The sequence below is a fragment of the Paracoccidioides brasiliensis genome (genome assembly GCF_000150735.1).
Source record: "Paracoccidioides brasiliensis Pb18 unplaced genomic scaffold supercont2.6, whole genome shotgun sequence".
Classification (NCBI taxonomy): domain Eukaryota; kingdom Fungi; phylum Ascomycota; class Eurotiomycetes; order Onygenales; family Ajellomycetaceae; genus Paracoccidioides; species Paracoccidioides brasiliensis.
Window position 1 is genome coordinate 1,403,027 of NW_011371363.1, and position 21,157 is coordinate 1,424,183.

Consider the following 21,157-nt stretch of genomic DNA (forward strand, 5'->3'; position numbering starts at 1 on the left):
ATTCCCCTCCCCCCCCTCCCCCCCCTCCCCCACCCCCCAACCCCCCAAAATTAGGCTCCCCCCAAAGTTGCTCCCCAAGTTCTACCCACCGTCGATCCCAGCCATCGGTTTTCCCTTCTCTTCTCTCTCTCCTTTTTCATTGATTTATTTTATTTTATTTTATTTTATTTTATTTTATTTTATTTTATTTTGTTTTATTTTTGTTTTGGGTGGGTTTTCTTGAATGTCCACCCGCTCCTGTGACCTCTCGTCCCTGAACTTGAACTGGCTTTCTAATCTTCCTTCAGTCGCGGGCCCCTCTATCCAGCAGTCGTGTTGTGTTGTTGTGTTGTTGTGTTTTTTGTGTTTGTTGTGTTGTTCCTTCACACGGTGTTCAGAGGAGGAGTATTTCTCTCCCCAGTGGAGGGTGGTGCGAAGCCAGCTCCGTTGTTCGCCTTGCTTCAGCTGGGCTTCCTTCAACAACCCACACCCAACACGCGCCTTTCATCGACGCAACGCGCCTGCAACGTGGCAAACCCAATCAATCAATCCATCTTCTCCGCCCGTCGCATTAACCAACACACCTCCCAACCACCCTCTCGACAATCCTCACTCTCCTCTAGCTCTCCTGGTCGCCGCCACATCTGATTATTCCTCGTTAATATATATATCGACCTAGCTGTATATGTATCACCAATCCCTCTCCACAGGAGCCGCAATGCGCCCGCTGCCTAAGAGAATCAACCCGCTCATCCTCCCTGAGGTTTCACCACCATGTAAGTGTTCCAAAAACCACCCCCGTACCGTCCCATTCCATCTAACCACCACCACCACCACCACCACCACTGCACAAAACCAACTCTCCTCTCCCCCTTGCGCGTTCTATATGGTGTTTGTTGTCCTTGTTGCCCAATCGATGTGGCGGTTTCCATGAGAATGTCCCCTATATCGATCCGTAGTATGATTGTATTATTATCCTTATTATTACCTATGCACGCATCTCTAACCTGTCATGACTTCCTTTTTTCTCTTTTCCCGTCGCGTTGTAGATGAGGAACTTCTTGAGCGCCGTCGACTGGGCAAGACAAACCTATCTGTCAAACCGGGCCAGGTAGGGACTTCCAACGCGACGAAGCCGGAGAACTTGGGCATGTTCGAATACGCACACTTGCGGGCGCCGCTGCCCAAAGACCTCAAAGGGTCGGAGATCTTCTCGTTTCAGCCGCCACAGACGAATCCGGAGGCATATTTTCTCATGGTGAGTTTTGATTTTTATTTTAGTTCTTTATTTTCAATTTATTTATTTTTTCTTTCCTGATAAATCACGACGGGTTTCTATGCGCATTGCCCGTGCACATGTTCATTTATCGACTAGATGGCTAATTTCGAACTTTCCTTTCTCCTCTCCTGCAACAGCGACGGAGCAAGGATGGCTATGTCAGCGCCACGGGCATGTTCAAAATCGCATTCCCCTGGGCGAAGCAATCAGATGAGAAGACTGAACGCGATTACCTGAAGAGCAGAAAGGAGACCAGCTCAGACGATATCGCTGGGAACATATGGATATCTCCCGATCTCGGTAAAAAAACCACCTCTGCTTCTATTTTGGTTTTTTATATACACATCCCCACTAACCCATCCCAGCCCTCGAACTCGCAAAAGAGTACGGCATGTTCGACTGGGTCCGTGCTCTCCTGGACCCAACAGAAATCGACCAGTCCGCTGTCAGCCCCGAGAAGCAGATCTCCCCTCCCCCCAAATTCAAAATGCCGACCCAGCGCTACATTGACACCATCGCAACCCATTGCCCGCAGAACTCGCACATCGGTGTCACCCGCCAAACCGGCATCCCCCAAGAAAACCTCTGGAACCCGCAGGCCCAGGCAAACCCGTGCGCATAAGGAGGCGAGCGCGGCTGCCAGCGCGTCGTTGCAGAGTACACTCGATGCGGCAGCGTCGACGGTTCCGGACGAAAGGCACCGTGCCAATGGGGAGGAGGTAGACGGAGAAGAGGCGAAGGAAACACCCGTTAAGAAATCGAAGGGGTATGCTAAGGTTGTCGAGAGTACGGTGGAGAAGGGGGGGAGGATTGAGACGCGACGCGTCGAGTTGGCAACGCGTATTCTCCCGGACCTGGATCTGGAGGAGGATACGGCGCAGATGATTGCGAGAGCGAGGGAGATGGTTGATGAGGCTGTGAAGGGTCGAAGGGGGAAGAACGAGGACGAGGAGAATGAGGAGGACGACGAAGGCGAAGACAAGGACGAGGGGGCGGAAGCCGAAGCTGAAGCAGGAGCAGGAGCAGAGATCCAGCCACCGTCTCCGAAACGGCCGGTGCTGGCTCGGAAGCGGAAGGTGGAGGACGAGGTGGAGGGTGGGCATTCTGGCGACGATGCTGACGGTGCTGCCGATGCTGCGTCGCCTGTGCCGGCTCAGCCTGCAAAACGGGCAAGGTTGCTTGAGGATAAATTGCGGAGGGAGAGAGTACGGAATCGCGCGCTTGTTGGGGTTACGGCTACGTTGGCACTTGCGTAAGTTTTATTTTTTATATATGTGACCCTTGGCGTGTATGCTGGCAATTAATGAATGAGTGGGCATTTTCTAACGTGTGTGATGGTTTGGACAGTGCGGCAATACCATACTTCTTTTAATTGTATTTTTTCCCCTCCTTTCTTGTTTTTCTTTTGTTTCTGCTTCTGCTTCATCTTTTTTTTTTTTTCTTTTTTCTTCCTTTTTTTTTTTTTTTTTTAGAAAGTTTCGGACTACATTTTCCCTTTCAGTTGTCATACATAAAATAGGAAGACAAAAAAAATGGGAAGAAGAAAGGGTTGAGAGGCATTCGTGATGCGATGCTCAACCTATCTCCCCCAATCCCCCTTTCCCCGCCTCATCCCCCCTAACCCCCTCCCTTTTCGCAACCTTGGAAGAGGTTATTTTCATTTCTCCAGAGCAATCTCAAAAGGCGGCTCTCTTTAATATACTCCTGTCGTTTTTATTACCGAAGAAAGTAAACTCCCTCTTCCCCCGGGGCCCCATTCATCCGATCTTCTTCTCCCCCCTGCCCCTTTCTCGCGGCCCCGTTACTACAACTTGACAACCATTACTTTTTAAGTACCCTTTACTCTTACCACCGTCTCATTTTCACATATCCCCTTTCCTCTTTTTCAATCTCCCTTTTTTCTTTATTTTCGTATATTTTGCCAACGGATTATGGATGTTGTTTTTGGTGTCTCGAGTCTGTTCTTTTTCTCTTCTTTCCTTTCCTTTCTTTCGCTTTTCGTTTGAAATCGCCTGCTATTATTTCAATGTTTTGTTAATTAAAATTGGTTTTTGCTTTTCCTTTTCAATCTTCTGCTCTTTTGAAATGAGCCACACAGCACACACATGCCTGCCCATGTACAGGTTTTTATTATTTATCATTATTATTATAATTCATTCTGTTTTCCCATTTTTAGTTTATGCTACTCTTTCTATCTCCTATGATACTTTATCTAACCATATACATAACACCTTCATCCCATCCCCCAATTCAACCTCATTATAATCTGTAACAATTTGCCGCCCTCTACTTTCCAGTGAATGAGCGAAAAGATATGGGCCCCCTTCTAATTAATACCATTCAACCCTTTAAACGGCACCTTTCCTTGCAAGCTTCCCAGCCTTCGCCAACTTTTTGAACCAATAACCCCCTGAACTACCTGGGGACGTTAGCATTGACATAGGCTACCCACGACACGAACAAGCGCCCATCCCTGCAGCAACATGTGCTCTTGCAACCAAGTTCCATACTGCTCGACCCATAATAAAGTGGGTCGTTGGATAATATCGGTGGTCTATCAGAGTGTAGAGTGTAGTGTGTGTATGTTCTGGATGCATGTTAGTCGATGGAAGATAGAAGATAGGGGGGATTGCGACACAATGCTTCGTTCGCACTTGGCTTGAATCAAGCGCTCAAAGGGAGACAGTCGTGCATACGTGGGGGTTTAGCCGTGCTGTAGTTAGTAAAGCGTTCAAGCACCGTATTGGGCTGGGGGAGTTTCTATTCTAGCTACAAACCAACTCGACGCAGAGGGCAAGGATTGAAGATACAAAAATGCCCTCCCCCCAACTTTTCCCACCAAAAAATATGAAGGACTGATGAGAAAAGAGTCCCTATATTGGATTTCCTCTCGTGTCAAATGGGGGGGCATTCTTCTTCCAAGGCGCTTTGACGCTTTGCCCTTTGAGATGCGTCCGTCTGTCTCAGAGCTCAAGTTTGAAGCTCCACGTAAATGACCAAGGTCAGCACTGTATCGCTCCACAGCCGCGACCTCCCCCCCCCCCCACCTAATCTCATCAGCAACAATTGTTAAGAATTCCATTGTTTGACTTCAAGATACGCCGCGTCATCATGGAGGATTGATTGACCAATGGGTCCTCGAGCGAATTCGCTCCAAATTTGGACCCAGTGACCTGATGATCCTTTATCATCAATTGTCACTTTCGATGAAAACTCTCTGGCTAACATTGGTTCAGGCGGATAGAGTAGATTGCCCTTTGCCCTTAGACCGTCGCTGGATGATCTAGTTTGGGAGGAGAGTTGGAAAGGCTGAGAGTACAGAGCATGGCAACGAAGAATGATAGACCGCAATCCGAAGGAAGAAAGAATACCTACCTGGGAATGCTGAGCGATGATAAGTTTTCGACACAGAATGAAGATTCCGGGGTTAGTTAATCAGATGAAGTTATTATATAATACGGTATCAAAGTGGGACCGTGTTAGATTGATAAGATTGATCAGATATGGAGTCACATGACCCTCTTGAACAGATGCGCCGCATTTCCATTCGGCGGCAGATAAACAAGACGAACTGCATGCATTCGAAAAAGCTGCAGCTAACAATCTCCAGAGCTTGGATTCCATTATGCCTTTGTTTTCATCTCCTGTCTAACATAACTTCGATTTTACCATGTCTCTCCCTGGCTTAGAGCTCACCCAAGCTACCGTAGAAGAGCGGAGTAAGCCGGCAGCCCCGGTACAACATAGCCTCTCTAGGGGATCGGAATGGAGATTTGAAGTCGCATTTGGCCAGATTGTAAGAGTGAAGGTACGCCATTGACCCGGCATTCACATTTGCATCTTTATGCTTGACCCTGCCGAGCAATTCCAACTGACATGGTCGCAATTCTCAAAAGCTCCTCGCCGGCACCGCAGAGCTCTTTGGCACCGAACTTGCCGCCTCCCAAACATATACCTTCTCCGGGACCAAAGCCGCTATATACACTTGGCATGGCTGCACGTTGGAAGTAAGCGCCGGCGACCCCATCGCCATTGGCGGGTTGGGCAGCACGCCTCCATCTCCCGGCTCCGGCAGTGGCGGGTGCCAGGTGGAATACATAGCGGAGGAGACGCCCATGGCTGAGTATGTCAATATTCATGCTGCGCTTGAGACTATGCGCGAGGAAGCCAAGGCAGCCGGCTGTGAAGGTCCGCGAGTACTCATTCTGGGACCGGAGGATGCGGGCAAGACCAGCTTGACAAAGATCCTTACGGGATATGCGACGAAGAGGGACAGACAGCCTGTTGTCGTAAATCTCGACCCGTCGGAGGGGATGCTGAGTGTCCCTGGAAGCTTGACGGCGACGGCGTTCCGGTCTATGATTGATGTGGAGGAGGGATGGGGGAGTAGTCCTATGTCTGGGCCGAGTCCAATACCTGTCAAGCTACCACTTGTGTATTTTTATGGGCTGTCCAGTCCGCTGGATGCGGAGGGTCAGCTGTACAAACCTATTGTGTCAAGGCTGGCGTTAGCGGTTGCTGGGAGGTTGGTGGAGGATAGGGATGCAAAGGAAGCTGGGATTATTATTGATACCCCTGGAATTCTTGGGCAAGGGAAGGGAGATGATGTTATTCATCATATTATTACAGAGTTTTCAGGTATGGGAAAGCCATACTGCTTTTTCCCAGAACAATTTCGTCTGTACTAACATCACCTGCGAAACAGTCACGACAATCCTAGTCCTCGGCTCTGAACGTCTCTACAGCTCCATGGTGAAAAACTATGACAACAAACCCATCTCCGCTTCCACCTCCACATCGAATTCCACTACCAGCCCCTCGACCCTGGATCACATCTCCGTCGTCAAAGTGACGAAATCCGGAGGCAGCGTCGACCGCGACGCTTCCTTCATGAAAAACGTCCGCGAATGGCAAATGCGCTCCTATTTCTTCGGCAACCCCATCCCCTCCATCGCCTCCTCAGCTCTATCCCTCTCCGCCACCTCCTCAGGAACAACAATATCCCTCTCCCCGCACGCACAACAGCTCGACTTCGATTCCCTATCCATCTACACCATCACCGCCACTTCAGACGACGATGACGAATACGACCCCTCCTCCTTCAGCGTGAACGGATCCTCCTTCTTACCCGGTGGCATCCACGACCATGACAACGGTACCAATCCCCAAACACAGCAGCAGCTTCAACAATCCATAGACCCCACCACAGCATCCTCGTCCCTCCTCCCCATTCCGGGACTCTCATCTGCCTCCACCACATCACCCTCATCACCTTTACACGCCTACATCCCCCTGAAGAAATTGCCGCCTTCAACTATTTCACCCATTCCACTAGCTCTGGAAAATACCCTTCTGGCAGTCACCCATGCGGCGCCAAACGCACCGCTCAATGAGATCCGCGACGCGAGCGTCATGGGCTTCGTCTATGTCGCAAGCGTGGATGAGAAGAAGGCGAAGATTAGAGTCCTGGCACCTGTGGGGGGGAGGGTGCCGGGCAGAGCTATGATTTGGGGGAAGAAATGGCCGGGGGAGTTGGTGGGTTTGGTTGGCTGATCTCGGGAAAGCTGGCAAGGTTGATTTTAAGAGAGTGGAGGGTAAGGGTGAAAGTAGAAGTATAAAGGAATAATGAATAAATGAAAATATTTTTTTTTTTAACTTGTTATTTTTTGAGGTTTGAATGATTCAAAAACAATACTAATTTATAATATTTTTGGAGGTCGTTCAATTGACCTAAATGACCGAGCCCTCAAGAGAGTATTATTCGCTGCAAAAACTCCAGCATACCACAAATAGATTTCATACATAATTATAATTTATACATTTTTTATTTTTATTTTTGTTTTTGTTTATTTTGCTAATACACTGTACAGGAATTTGTCAAGTCGTGTCATGCAATCACATCAAGTCATAGGTATGTTATGAAGGGTAAAGAGCCAGAAACAAGATGAGTCACTGAAACGCTAAGAAGTGGTAACGAGGGTGCTACAAATCGATTCGGAGGTAAGTAATATATTCAACATCACTCTGGGAAGGGTAAGGGGTCGGGAACATTCAGCGATGGGAGTAGTTGATGTACAGAGAGGGGTTCAAGGATATATGGATACATGAATGAAGGACTGGGATTGCATAGTACAGGAGGAAAATCGGGACCCGAAAATGAAGACATATATGCGCAGGTATCGCGTGAAGGAGCAATTCATACGTTAAAAAAAACTAAGGCAAACAGAAACCGATCCATGCAATAGAAGGTAATTCGACACCGAACAGGGGAACAGGAGAAACGAAGGAATAGTGTGACACGGGGAATGGGAAAGGGATAAACAAAACAATAAACAATCATTCACACCTCCTCCAATCATCAGCATTCCACCTCAGCTCCGCATCCTTGTCGTAGCCTTTCGCCACGTCATCCAACAACCTCATCTTCCTCTCCCGGAACGAATTCTCCGCCTCGTGTCTGCGCTGCGCAGAAGTGGCCAGAAGGTCAAAGTCCCCGTGCTGAACGGCCGCACGGAACACCGTCCTCATCCGCGGACTATATAACTGGCAAGTATACGGCTGATCCCTACGTCCAGGGACCATCTGGGGTGTTCGCAAAACCATCTTGCCAATGCCCGTGTGTGAAAGGTCGTGTACAACATCGTCATAGCAGTCCTCGCAGATGGTTAACTCCGGCAATTCTGGGATATAGTGCCACGGACCCTCGGCAAAATGGTCGCGTTGGCAGTTACGAATGATGCTCTTGCGTCGAGCATATCGGACGAATTCGCGCATGTCCAGTTGACCGCGTGATGTGGTCTGGCAACGCGATGCTGCGTCATCCAATAGGTCGAGGTATCTGACGAAGCGGGAGCTGTCGACGCGAAGATCGCAAATGCGCTCCTGAACGAGAGGACCAGAGCGGAAGGCATCGCGCAGCGAGGGCATGAGGATTTGCAAGTTGCGGAAGCAGGCGGAGCAGGCGTTGAAGTCGGAGACAGCACGTCCCGTTTCGGGATCTGACAGGCGGTACCAGGGTTGCACGGAGGGAAGACGGCCGGTACAAGGGCGGCTTCCTGGATGTGGACGGGTGATGTGGTAGAGTAGTTCGAGATGGTTGAGTTTCAATTTCATTGTTTGGACCCATGCGAGGCGCGCCCATGGCTGGCTGAAGGAACAACGGACATTTGCATCTCGGGATTTTGGAAGGCTGGGGATGAAGAGATCGCGGAATCGAGAGTTACCAATTTGATTCATGCAGGACGGGCAGATGTCGAGATGTGTTAGGCCCTTGATGGTGTACCAATCCAAATGGCCAGCCATGGGAATGGATCGGGGGCAGGGAGCTAGAGAAATACTGGGGGGAGGCGTTGTGACAGGTTGCTGACGACGCACTACCACCTGCGAAGGAATCATTGAACTTCGCGATCTGGACAGAAGATGTGGTGATGGCGTCAGTGGCACACTAAGCCGGTGAGATTGCTTGTCACTAGCCTTTCTAACGATCACTTCGTAGCCTGAAGGCAGCAAGGGGGGGGACAAGAAAGGCCCCCTGCGCCGGATGGGAGAAGAGTTTGTGCTGGCTCGGCAATCTCTGTTGGAATTTGGTAATATTGTCTTGGTCACATCTAAAGCTGTTCGAGTAATTGGGCTAAGTCGGTACCCTGTGGGGCTGGGAGTGCGTCGTTGCGGCGAATGCGCCGGGGATCGCGAAGTCAGTTTCAGAGGAGATGTAACAGGTGATTTGGAGCCCGACACTCGACTTCGCGGTTCACCATAGTTGCAGTTAATCTTGAGTGGTTGAGGATGGGCAAGACAAGTATAATCCTGTCTATATTTAACAAAAGCAGGATGATAGATATCCATTGGCGTTTCATCTTCATAGTATTGGTTCGAATGGCGGGAGGAATACTCCTCCTCGTCAGGCCTGAATGGAGGGTCGAACTCATGTTCTGAAACAAGTGCGCTCCGCTCCCATGGCAGCCTTTCCGTAGCGGGTTCGTCAGGAAGCTGAAAATTAACCTTCTTCTTTTTCTTGATGGGGACGATGCTTGGGGTTTCTAAGGCATCTGGGCCTCTGTAGGATATGAGTGCTTCATTATCACTGTGCCATTCAGCCTGTCTGCCTGCCACTTCATGGATACTAGGCTTTTCATTTCCCTCTGAGAAATGTCTGCTTAGCCCCGGCTTTTGCTGCACTGAGTATTCGGCTTCATTGACTGTGCATCTATAAGGCTGATGAACCTGCGGGGCTCTAGAGGATGATGCATTTCCTCCAGAACGAGGGGAAATTTCCGATGGCACATTACAGGGCTCGTATGTTCCATGTTGGGAACAAAACAGAGCAGACGTACCCGTCCCATGCTGTCTTGCCAAATCACTGCTGGGACTTGGAGCGAAGGGAGGGGTAATAACACCGGTATTTCCGATGGGTGATTCGTTTCCGGAGTTTGAACCGATTGGGCTTCCGCAAGCATCCGTAGGTGTTGTGCAAGGGGTGAGAGTGTCGGAGGGAAGGATAATGGGGTACTGATCCACAGATCCCCTCGAGATCACACAGGTATCATTCGACATGATGTCTAATACCGATGGGTCTAGTAATTCGCGGGAGAGGGATTCAGATTCATCTTCAACACTGGGGGAGGGAGGCCACTGCCGGCCAAGGGAAACCGTGGAGGACATTGTATAATATAGATTGGAAGAAAGAGGAAAAAAGGAAACGGGATCAAAGTGATGATATATAAGAGATAAAGATCTATATATCAAATGTAGTAATTGTCACGGTGCATCCATAAGTGGCGAGGCTAATATCCAGGGGAGAGGGTTTCCTATATCTGTCCTAGAGATCAGACATGACCGTGGAGAATCCGATGGCTCACAGAACTCACACGAGGTAACGGCAACACAGAATGGAAATTAAGGAAGAGATTTAAATATCCAGATGGCAGAAGGATCCGAACAGATAGGGAATTTCGAGATATCCAGCATGAAGGACCGTGGAATAGGACAACAATTATATCAAGACAGGTTAAGGACGGAGAACATTCAGTCAGTATCGAGAGGGCTTTCTATGACATTTAAGCTTCGAGAAGCAGCAGGGCAGATGGCCATATACGGGATTTATATACAGAAACGCAGACCAAGTACATGGAGGTCAGGCATCGTTAAAATCTGGCAAAGCGCTTGTTGGGCTTTAACGATGTCGAGGAAATCGGTCCTTCGATTTCCCATCTGACCACTAGTAAACCGATTAAAGCACAACAAGACGTAGAGATGGGAAATGGCATGCCTCATTTGGTCTCAGAAAGATCTCGGGAGAGTGTATACACACCCTAGTAGAATTAAAGGGCGTTTTCCCCATACTCAATTGCCGATCCCGCTGCAGTTAGAGAAAATGAGCAAGGGCTCACTATATGGAGCGGTCGCAATCAAAATCAACACGATAGGATCCTAGCTCATGGCCTTATTTGAAATCGCCTTCATCTGCCGACGGAGATGATATCGACGTGGCCGTGATTGGGATGTTTGACGGGTAATCATCGACCGGGCGTTGTGCTGGAGGCTAAGGGGAAGCAGATCCGCAACGAGAATAACAAGTGACTAGTGATTCATGGACATGTCACTAAAACATCGCCTACCCAGCTGTTACGTTTGCTACTGTCTCTGTTCAATGGGCGCTTCCTCCAACGTTGCCTTCGTGGAGCAATCATCACCAGCTGTCAACGCCCGAATCTGACTGGGCTAAGGCGTAACTCCACTGTCCACCAACAACGCAGAATAACCGGACCGGATCTCTCGATTTCTCTCTCGCCATGCAGGACTTATGCTGGATAGACATCATAGCGGAAGGCAATTGGACGCTATGCTCTGCTTGCACACCACGCAGCACGGTGCCTGTAAAAGCGCTGACGCTGACTGGTTGGAATATCAGGCGAGGCTGTGTCCGAGAGGCTGGATGCTGCTGTCGAATGCCCTCAGCCCTCAGCACAAGGGCCCTGGAGCCTGTCGCGTTTGTCGTCCACTATAACGGGGCACAGCACTGTGGGATGCCAGGCGGGCTATGGCGTCGATAGCGACCTAACAAACATCTGAATGCCTGCATGCCCTTCCAACAAGGTTGCTTGGGTGTCTGGTCCAGTGACTCCAAAAATTTTGGGAGGTTCATCCCCAAAAGAACGAAAAATACTCCGAACACACCACGGGAAATAATTTTTGGGGCTCGATTCGCAACCCAGGCATTGTTTTCAGTCAACTCGTTAACTGTCTGGTTAACCTAACTAACCAGAGCAAGAGGAATAGTTAGTTTAAAACTTGTTAAATCTTCTGCTCTTCTACCCACCAGTTCTCGCCTGCGCCAGCTATTCAAACACGGAGAGGGATACAAAAGCAAGCCGCCATTCTCCCTGGTCCAGGCGTTCGCTGTCAGTTCATAGAGACGCGGTAAATATCCGCCTTCTCTGTTTCGCAGCTTTATGCAGTGTCTGTGTCAATTTTTGGGTCCTGCAATGAGCTTGGAGGAAATTTAAGACCCACATGGCATCGGGTAGCAAATCGGACGCCCCGCGCTGTCAAATCACCAATGAGTTTTAATTCCATGAGTTGTGTGGACGCCTTATAGATACCTGACGCCTGTCAGGCTGTCCCACAAATGGATGATATGGCCTGTGAACATAAGGTCTCTTAATCAATCGAACGGGTAGGAAGGACTTTCGTACAGTGTTGTACTCCCTCCCCGCTCTATCTACTTTCAGTACACAATTTCTATACCAAGGACCGCCTCATCCGTGAGTAAGATCTCTCGGCTCTACAATCCTGGCCCCTGGCCGCATTTCTCCAGTTGTTGGGCCACATCGGATACACTGGCATATATGCGCGCACGATATCCAAGGGTCCTGTTCGATATCAAGATCCCCTGGAGTCAACAACGACAGTTCGGCTTTTCCCCACGTGGTGAAAGTAAAATATTGTTCATAAGTGATGATATCCAACATACCCGCAAATACAGCTAAAAACAGGAGTTTCATGTCTTTTCAGGGTACAAAGTCCGAACCATCGATACCCATGGTTCTGTTGCATTTCCTTTTCTACTTCCAACATCCAACAACATCCTTTTTTTTTCTTTTTCTTTTTTTTTTTTTTTTTTTTTTTTTTTTTTTTTTTTGATATCTCATATTCTCTTCTGATAGGAAGCTATGTTATAACATTCAACTAATATTCTTCAGCTGTGATTATTGCTCTTAATTATTTTTGCTTTTAAACGTGTGATACCTCAGCTTGCATTCTCGCCTCATTCTCACCCTACCCCCTTTTCAGCCGAAGAATCGTTGAATATCCGAGCAGTTCACAGCAACGGAACCCAAGCTATCCTAGTCATGTTAGTTTATCTCCTTCTCAGACGTTGTTCATAAGCCTGGGCATTTCATCGGTTTGGTGCGAATTTATCCTGCAAAAGCTGGGCATGCAGCAGTACCGTATCTGCTCCTACGTTCTCTTCCTCCTTGGCATTTGACCGTTGCATCGCATCACGGCGAACGAAAGACAAGCTCATATAACCTGAAGAGATCAATAAATGCAAGCAGGAAGAAGCTCTTCAAAAGGGGTGGAACTAGAAGCAGATACTTAGAAACTGACTGTTGACTAACTCTCTTTCAAAGAGCCTCCATTTTGAAGATTTCCCCTTCAGAAAAGCAAATATCCCCTCCTAACATGACCAGCTGTAACCCGCAATCTATCTAACACCATTTTTGACCGGCTGCCCTTCTGGTTCCCAAGTCCGCCGCGCACGTCCTCCTCGCATATCCCCATCGTATCTTCCCTTTGCATCTCTTCTCATCTCTGCTGATTTGGCCCGGGAACAAATCTTTATGATGATTCTCTCTCAAACCCACCGCACCATCTACATCGTCTTCACGTGCCTTTCTTTCGCTGGGTGTAGGGTAAGCCTATATCGCGCTTCGGCCTCTTCTCCTTTTCCTGCTCGATGCTTTGTATTTGAACCACATTGTTTGCTTCCTGCACTAAGAGCTCAATACACACACTCATCTTATGTGAGAAGACTCGTGTTTTAGGTTTTGATCACACACATGCATAAAGAACAAGAAAAATAAGACTGTTCGCATAACTAAAATGCTAGAGTATATCATTTAAAATGATAACCGCAGAATTGAATAACAAAAGGCTCCATGATGTGTAGATGCCCGCGTACTTCTTGATATCAATGATGACGGAGCACAAATTGAAGGAGACGAAAGACGCACGCGGTAAAAATCGAAATCTCATTTATCAATGATCGACCCAGGCCTCAACGGGGTTATTTCTAGTTATACAGCATATAATTCATCGGGATTTAGGAAGGGGGTTGTCGATTCTTGGGAAGACAGTCCAGTCTACAATATGCCACTTTTGCGGGCTCGTTCCACGGCCCGTCCAGATGCTCTCTAAAGGGGACTTTTTCTGTTCCGCCTGGATCCTAACGTGGAAGGATATGGTGAACCAAAGGAGCAGATGCAATTGAACTGTTTTTTTAAGTATAAAAAAAAAATAAAAATAAAAAACCTTAAAATCTTGACTCTGACCCTCTGCAAACATTTGAAAGCAGAGGATACAGAATATAACTAGATGGGAATGAATTACCCAAGTCCCTTGTAGGGGAGGAGGCAGAATAGCAGGTCAACATATCATCATGCAATCATTCACAGATTCGATGGATCTTCTCCAAGAATTTAATTCTTTCCCGAAACAAAACTGCAGTGGTGTAGTGTGCAGTATAAAGTTCTAAATGTGTTGCGTGACGGATCTCTGCTCACGCATTTAAATGTTGAAGTTGGTTTAGGGTGTAGAATGTTGCGAATGAGGTTTGATTCCCCGAAGTTGAAAACTATGCCATCATGTGAAAACCAACAGTTCGGACCGGGATGAGTGTGAACAGTAGATTTATAAAGCTACCAGGGGTGGTCCTTTTTGCTTCTGAAGCCGATCGAGCCTCGTGTGATGGAAGATATGCATTCAACATTGTGTTCACCAGCAATCCCGAAAACAACATTGGTGCTACTTCTTCGGCCCGGTTGGGTCGGGATCGACGGCCATATCGGCATTCTGACTAAGCCGGCAATCCGATTCCCATGTCTCTTCATCGGCTTGAATTCCACCTTCACATATCAAAGTGAAGAAAAGGATTAGAACGGCCTCGTTCTATTTGTGGTCGTATCTGGCGACTACTAAAAGGTTCGTGGGTCGCCATATTGGGCTGTGTTAAGTAATCGATTCAGAGTAATTTCTGTAGTTAACTACCAAAGAACTCAAAACATTCGGATTAGGTAGTTAACTTGCTGCTAAAACCACCTCTAATACATATCAATTTCAGTCAAACTTGAACATTCCACCGTCGTGGCCAGTTTGATATCCACTCTGAATGCGAAGCGTCTCAGCATTTGCCCGCCTCTCAGCGCTGGGGAACTATCTAAGGCCGTCACGCCATTTTCAAGCCGCTGCCCTCCCCACTACCCTCCAACAACAACTCCCACTACGCATTCCCTCTACTTACCACCGGCAGTCATTGATATCTAAATACCAACTCAGCACCATGGTCACCACCACCATCCCAACAACCCAACAGGGCATTCTAGTCTCCAAGCTGGGCGGTCCGGAGGTTCTGGAATATAGAACCGACCTTCCTGTCCCAACCCCAAAGGAGGGCCAAGTGCTGATAAAAAACCACCTCTCCGGCCTGAACTACATTGACACCTATTTTCGCACAGGCCTTTACAAATCTTCCAAACCGGAGGTCCTGGGCCGTGAGGGAGTCGGCACCATTGTCGCCGTTGGCCCCGGCCCCAACCCGAAGAACTTCGCTGTGGGCGAACGAGTGGCATGGATGGGCACGGCCGCCTATGCGGAGTACTCCATTGCCCTAACTGAGGCGCATATCGCCCGGGTTCCCGCAGGGCTATCGGATGAGCACGTTCTTGCGGCCTTGCTAAGTGGGCTTACGACGCTGACATTTACCAAGGAGGCGTATCCGGTTAAGAAGGGGGATTGGATTTTGATCCATGCTGCCGCGGGCGGGGCGGGGTTTTTGATGACGCAATTGGTGAAGTTGGCTGGTGCAAGGGTTATCGGGACAGCTGGGGGTCTGGAGAAGGTGGAGTTGGTGAAAAGTCTCGGGGCTGATGTGGTTATTGATTATAGGAGTGCGGAAGGGGCGAATTGGGTGGAAAAGGTAAAGGAGGTGACGGGAGGAGAAGGGGTAGATGCTGTGTTTGATTCTGTTGGAAAGGATACGTGGGAAGGGAGTTTGCAGGTTGTGAAGAGGAAGGGTACGGTGGTTTATTTTGGAAATGCGAGCGGGCCGGTGCCGCCGTTGCAGATACAGTAAGTGAAAACCATTTATCCCCCAGTTTGCTTTGCAGATCTGATCACGTAGGGTGATTGTTGGGGATTGAACTTTTGCTTACTGACAGTTGATGAAGGTTGTTGGCATCTAAGAATATCAAGATTCTCCGTCCAACTGTGTTCCCGTATATCCAGACACAATCAGAATTTGATCATTATACGGAAGAGCTGTTTGGCTTGCTGAAGTCCGGACAGCTGAAAGTTAGGATTCACAAGATTTACCCCTTAGAAGAAGTTGCGCAAGCTCACATTGTAAGTTATCTTGCACGTAGATTGTTGCTATGTGTTTGTTGTATTCTTTCTTGGTATAGTTGATCTGACCGTTAAGCCATTAGGATATCGAAAGTCGGAAAACAACTGGGAAACTCCTCCTCAGGCCGTGAGAAGACTTGCCAACGAAGCATTTGAGTTTGTTACGAGAGGACTGGATTATTGGGGCTATTTTAACTTTCCAATATTAAATAAACATTAAATTCTGTTACTGGAGAAAAGATTCAGGATAGCGAGCGAGTACATAAAAGGCAGAGGAGTGCAGAGGAGTATTCACGTAGTTAAGTAGTCAGTTCATATTTCCGTAAAAACGAACTTTGTGTTGGTCCTTGGTGTTACATAACAGCACTAGCCTGGATATTAACTACCAGCACGGGCACACCCATTAAACTCTGAAGTCCCGTTGCATACACAATGCTGACGGGGCAGCAAGCCTGCTAATCATCTACCACATCCTCCGGGTCTTCAGCTCCCCTGTTCCCATCCTCGCACTCTCTCCCTGAATTGGCCCAAACCACAACATCAGAGCGGAGATCCCTGGGTTTCTTCCAGCCAATCATACTTTCATTTAATAAGACGGTGTGAAACGAGCAGTATACAGCAATTGCTGTATCAAAGTAGTGCAGACCACAGTTTAACTCCCAGATAGACGTGTCGACTTTCATCCCCACGAAGCAAAATTTCAGCACGCTCTCCTCGACGAAGAACTCGTATTCGATTGGCTGCGAAGGGTTTTCTTCGGCAACCTGACCGGGCGGTAAATCCTCCTCTGGAAGCCCGGGATCACGCCACGGTTTTGCTCGAAGTTTACCTACCGGCTGCAGATCTGGAGCATACTGCTTGTAGAAGTCTCGCACTGCGCTCCCCGGCAGAATAATAGCAATAACCTCAAACCCATTCTCGTTCACACAAGTGACTCTCAGTTTTTGTTCATTGACCAGGTCTCGAAAACGAACAGCTTGCTCGTAAGTCCCTGCGCCGGCAACTGCAAATTTTACAACCTTCCTCGCAACATCGTCCGGCATCCCTGCGGCTCCTACTTCCTTGCTCCATTCCTGGTCTCCAGTATAGAAACCGTAATATGATCCGCCGAACAGGGTTGAACAGGCCATGTTGAAATTTCCCGGTGCCCAGCAGCTTGCTCGTTGCGCTTTCCAAAGCTCAACCTTGGCAGTGTCACAGATCACGCGTGCGGCTAGGATATTTTCGGTGTATTCAGGGCAGACATCGTGTAACAGGATGAAATTTAGGAAATTCCTGATGGTGCTGGTGGCCATATCAACGAGCTGTTCGGTTTCCAGCCCGATGTACTGGGGCAAGACGGATGACCTATGTTGGAGAGATGATCAGGAGGAGATGCTCTATTATGTGTCTATTTAGGATGGATAAAATATATATATGTAAAAAATTGAAGAAAACATAATAATAATGATGATAATAATAAGAGGTACTGCTGGAATGAAACAGGAGCCAACTTACAGAAATCCTTTCGCAACTGCTTCAAAATCGACATCCCAGTCCACACGATTTGCCGGGACCGAGGACTGAGCTGTAGCAGTCAGGATGTCCTCCGCGTCCTTATCCATGAGGTCATGCGGGTCATTGCCTTCAAACATTTTGGGTCCAACATCGACACCCCCATAAGACAAGAACTTCGTGAAAATATTTCTACGGTCCGAACTGATTTTTCTCTTTGCCTGGAACCGTTGGATGGCTGTTTCAAGGCGCCTATGTTCGGAATGAGCATACTTTGACGAGCACTGTCCATGAGAGGGATATAAATGGCCTACCGTATAACAGAAATGGTTCTTATTCATTATGGGACATCTAATTAGCTTCGAATCTGTAGCTGGGCACCGGCTCTGGGCACTGGCAACTCACAGGGCGTAACGAGTTTTGTTTCCCTCATACTCAGCGACACTGATGGGCCCATCGGTAATGTATTCTTCGAATCCCGTTCCCTACCAAGCATGTACCATCACGGAACACGTTCCGGAGATAATTTTTCGGCAGAGGTATGAAGGAGGAACTCACTTACCTTGCTTTTGCCTCTGGACTTCTTAGTCCTCTTTTTTGTCTTCTTCTTCGCAACGGTTGCTTCAGCTACATCCTCAGGGCCGTCTGGTTGCTCCGGGATATTTCCCCCAGACGCTGCCTCGTCCGTATCCGTGTTCCTATCGTTGGTAGCATCAAGACTACTAGCCTTTTGGCCATCAGTCTGATCATGAGCATGTTCACCAGGCTCGCCATCAGAGCCACGTTGTAATTTTTTGCCCCGAAAAGGAAGAGACATCGCTTGGTGGTTCTCCATCAGGGAAAGCCAACACCCTTTGTGGCTTGAAGGATGAGGTGCAGTGTGCAGTCGCAAGTAGGTGAGCGAGCGTAAAACAGGGCAAGGAGATGTCACGCATGAAAAGGGAGAATGAGATGGAAGTAGTTTGGAAGGAAGTTGAAAGGAGTGCAACACGACGATGGAGGTAGGATAAGGGCACCCCAGCTTGCGAACGGCGTGAATGCAGTTAAACACAAAGGAACATTGGATGTTGCACCTTTCCTCGCGTTTTCTGTTGCTATGCGATTATGCCGAAGAATGCATAGGAACCTGGTGGAATACATGCTTGATAATGTTTTTGTTACGAGCCAACGAAGGGGTTTACGAACAGGCTAGGCACATGCGGAAATATCTCGATGGATTCTTACCACTTTTTGCTTTTTGACTGCAAAAACACTGTCAAAAAGGAAAGAAGCCTATTCAAACAAAAGAGAGAAGAACACGCATAAGCTATTTCAGCATTGCATGCGGTTGAAGTGCTGATAATGCAGCAGGTATCCAGTGGATACCAGATGCAGGGCAAAGAGCCCCTGAGAAGGCAGTGGAACGAGCTACGCCGTCTCAGTTGCCCTTCATCTTAATGCATTCAGCGGGGGTTTCCGTTAAGAGAGAAGAAATAGCGATCTCAAATTTTTTCGGGCATGTAAATCTCTCAAATCGTGCTCAACACATATCCCGCATGTAGAACTGGCGGACATGGAATCGTTGCTCACTCAATATCAAGTCCTAGGCAGGCTCGAAACTCAACATTTTCTTCCTCTCCCGATCGCAAAAGTTGAAGACTCCCACCACAGGGGCATCCCCGTCTGTGAAGATGTGACCAGGTTGGGGGATCTCAATGGACGGGATGTCAGGTCGGGAAGATCCCGCATGCTTTTTTTTAAACCCCTCCCTCCCCCTCCCACCAAAAAAAAAACATAAATATTGCTCTTGCGGAGCGGGAGAAAATGGTCGCCTGCTTTCTCCGGAGACAAATGTCTATGTCCGACGGGTCCAACCAGCTTGTCTAACATTAATAGTTACTTTCAAAGTTGAACAAGCTCGGTTGAATTGACCCAAAGCAGTTGACACCATTCCAAATAACGAAAAAGCGTGGTAGCAAATAAAATAAACTCCTGATGCGAGAATATACATTGGCGGAAATACTGTATTGTCACGGACATTGTGCCTTTCTGGGCACATAAATACACATCGCATACGCCGGATATATTACGTGCAGCAACCAACCAATAACAAACTCAACCACAGAGTTTTAGTTAACTGGTTAGTTCCCGTTCATCATCATCATCATCATCATCATCATCGTTAAAACAGCCAACCACCAACCAAACTGCCAGTTAACTAGTTAGTTAGTTACCCCGGAGTTGACTATCCCTTGTTAACTACTCCCAACCCGCTCCCTATTAAATTTACGAGTGGTCAGGCTTTTTCACCCCCTTCAACTTTTTTCATTCCTTTTTCACATTCTTCCTCTCTCCTTTGCTCTGCTCGCCTGCTTTCTCTTTGTTTATTTTCAAAAGCGCAAAAAAAAAAAGAAAAAAAAGAAAAAAAAGAAAAAAAAGAAAAAAAGAAAAGAAAAAAAAAACAAGAAAAAAACAAGAAAAAGAAAAAGTTGTGGCGGAATGCGGTGATTTGCAAGCTCTCCTTTACCTTCTTCAGTCTCCTTCATACCGTTCCAAGCTGTTCGGCAGCCCTGATATACACAGTTTGATCCTTTGCGTGCATTGTCATGTCTTCTACCCTAGTGCCTGAGACTTGCAAGGCCTCGAAACTAGATGAAGACAACTTCGTTGCCTTTGGTCACGTTGCTGCTGGACAGTAAGTTGCTATCTCGGCGGCCCTAAGACTCGGATCTCTTTCCTTTCCTCTCTTGAATAATCACAGCTGTCTTATATTAGCTGCTGGAAAGCATCATAAGAATAAAGAAAGAAAGGAGGGAAAATCGAAGGAAACTTGTTCGCTAACTTCAAAATGCCTGCAGTGATGGTGTCCTGTGCAATCCTTCTGGTTCATTGATCGCCAAACCATGTACTCCCCAAGAAATAGAATTCTACGAGTCTGCGCCACAGCACCCCGGCTTCTGGCGATTTATGCCCAAATTCATCGGGACCCTGTCGAACGGGACGCCACAGATTGCCCTTGAGATTCCAGGCGATGATCGTGTAGCGACCTTGGCCGCTGATGCCGACCCGTCAGCCTGCTCATCCGGGACAGATACGCCTCTACCCCCACAGCTACGTAAACAATCCAACCTTGTCGCCGCCCTAGTACCTGCGACCTCGAATAGTGGGCAAGAATGGGTCCCATCCAGGGGACATAAAATCAACACCACAGTCTCTATAGTCCTTGAGAACATCGCTGCAGGATTTAAGCGACCAAGCGTATTGGATGTGAAGCTTGGCGTCAGGCTGTGGGCGGACGATTCCCCTTCTGCTAAAAGAGATAGGTTGGACCAAGTGTCAAAGGAGACTACGAGTTCCGTGTTGGGATTCCGTATTGCCGGAATGAAAGTGTGGGTGGGCAACGAGGGTGCGGAGAAAGAAGAAAAGGTCCTGGGAACCACGCAGACAAAATCACACGATACGGTAAAATCCAAGCAGGTCATTGTCGAAACAGTGGACGGGTACAGACGGTATGACAAGTGGTATGGTCGCTCACTTAACGTGGACAACGTCAAGGAGGGCTTCGAGATATTCCTTGCAGGCGCGAAGGCTGGCAAAATCGACCGGTCGAAGCTGGTTGCTAGGAGATTGGCGGAGGAGCTCCGCGCTATACAGGCGGTCCTGGAGGCGGAGGAGAGCAGGATGTATTCTGCCAGCGTGCTCATTGTTTATGAAGGGGACCCGGAAGCGCTTGAAGATGCCCTTGCCAAAGAAGCCAAAGACGACCAAAATGATAAAAATAATAAGAGTAATGGTAATGGTAAT

General features: G+C 48.1%; 6 protein-coding genes across 6 annotated transcripts in view; 4 read left to right on the top strand and 2 right to left on the bottom strand.

The window, feature by feature from the left end:
* Positions 1 to 697: 697 nt before the first annotated feature.
* PADG_11936 (uncharacterized protein) lies at positions 698 to 2,514 on the top strand (the record flags this gene model as incomplete). The annotated part of the gene is made up of 5 exons (XM_010762852.1): positions 698 to 755; positions 1,029 to 1,237; positions 1,396 to 1,558; positions 1,624 to 1,696; positions 1,758 to 2,514. The coding sequence occupies 5 exons, from the start codon at positions 698 to 700 to the stop codon at positions 2,512 to 2,514; spliced, it is 1,260 nt and encodes a 419-aa protein (XP_010761154.1).
* Positions 2,515 to 4,928: 2,414 nt separating this feature from the next.
* Positions 4,929 to 6,811, top strand: PADG_05520 (cleavage polyadenylation factor subunit CLP1; the record flags this gene model as incomplete). The annotated part of the gene is made up of 3 exons (XM_010762471.1): positions 4,929 to 5,066; positions 5,155 to 5,896; positions 5,964 to 6,811. The coding sequence occupies 3 exons, from the start codon at positions 4,929 to 4,931 to the stop codon at positions 6,809 to 6,811; spliced, it is 1,728 nt and encodes a 575-aa protein (XP_010760773.1).
* Positions 6,812 to 7,594: 783 nt separating this feature from the next.
* PADG_05521 (uncharacterized protein) lies at positions 7,595 to 9,919 on the bottom strand (the record flags this gene model as incomplete). Its single annotated transcript, XM_010762472.1, has 1 exon — positions 7,595 to 9,919. One exon carries the CDS (start codon positions 9,917 to 9,919, stop codon positions 7,595 to 7,597), a length of 2,325 nt encoding a protein of 774 aa, XP_010760774.1.
* A 4,729-nt stretch (positions 9,920 to 14,648) lies between these two features.
* PADG_05523 (uncharacterized protein) lies at positions 14,649 to 16,011 on the top strand (the record flags this gene model as incomplete). The annotated part of the gene is made up of 3 exons (XM_010762736.1): positions 14,649 to 15,607; positions 15,706 to 15,880; positions 15,964 to 16,011. 3 exons carry the CDS (start codon positions 14,649 to 14,651, stop codon positions 16,009 to 16,011), a joined length of 1,182 nt encoding a protein of 393 aa, XP_010761038.1.
* A 324-nt stretch (positions 16,012 to 16,335) lies between these two features.
* On the bottom strand, positions 16,336 to 18,191 carry PADG_05524 (uncharacterized protein; the record flags this gene model as incomplete). Its single annotated transcript, XM_010762473.1, has 4 exons — positions 16,336 to 17,227; positions 17,378 to 17,626; positions 17,780 to 17,859; positions 17,937 to 18,191. The coding sequence occupies 4 exons, from the start codon at positions 18,189 to 18,191 to the stop codon at positions 16,336 to 16,338; spliced, it is 1,476 nt and encodes a 491-aa protein (XP_010760775.1).
* A 1,768-nt stretch (positions 18,192 to 19,959) lies between these two features.
* PADG_11937 (inositol polyphosphate multikinase) overlaps positions 19,960 to 21,157 on the top strand; it is a gene marked incomplete at both ends in the record, with an annotated part of 1,280 nt that continues 82 nt past the window's right edge. Inside the window, 2 exons of the mRNA XM_010762853.1 lie at positions 19,960 to 20,048; positions 20,212 to 21,146. Coding sequence (XP_010761155.1) covers positions 19,960 to 20,048; positions 20,212 to 21,146 — 1,024 coding nt within the window. The remainder of the gene's footprint in view (positions 20,049 to 20,211; positions 21,147 to 21,157) is intronic.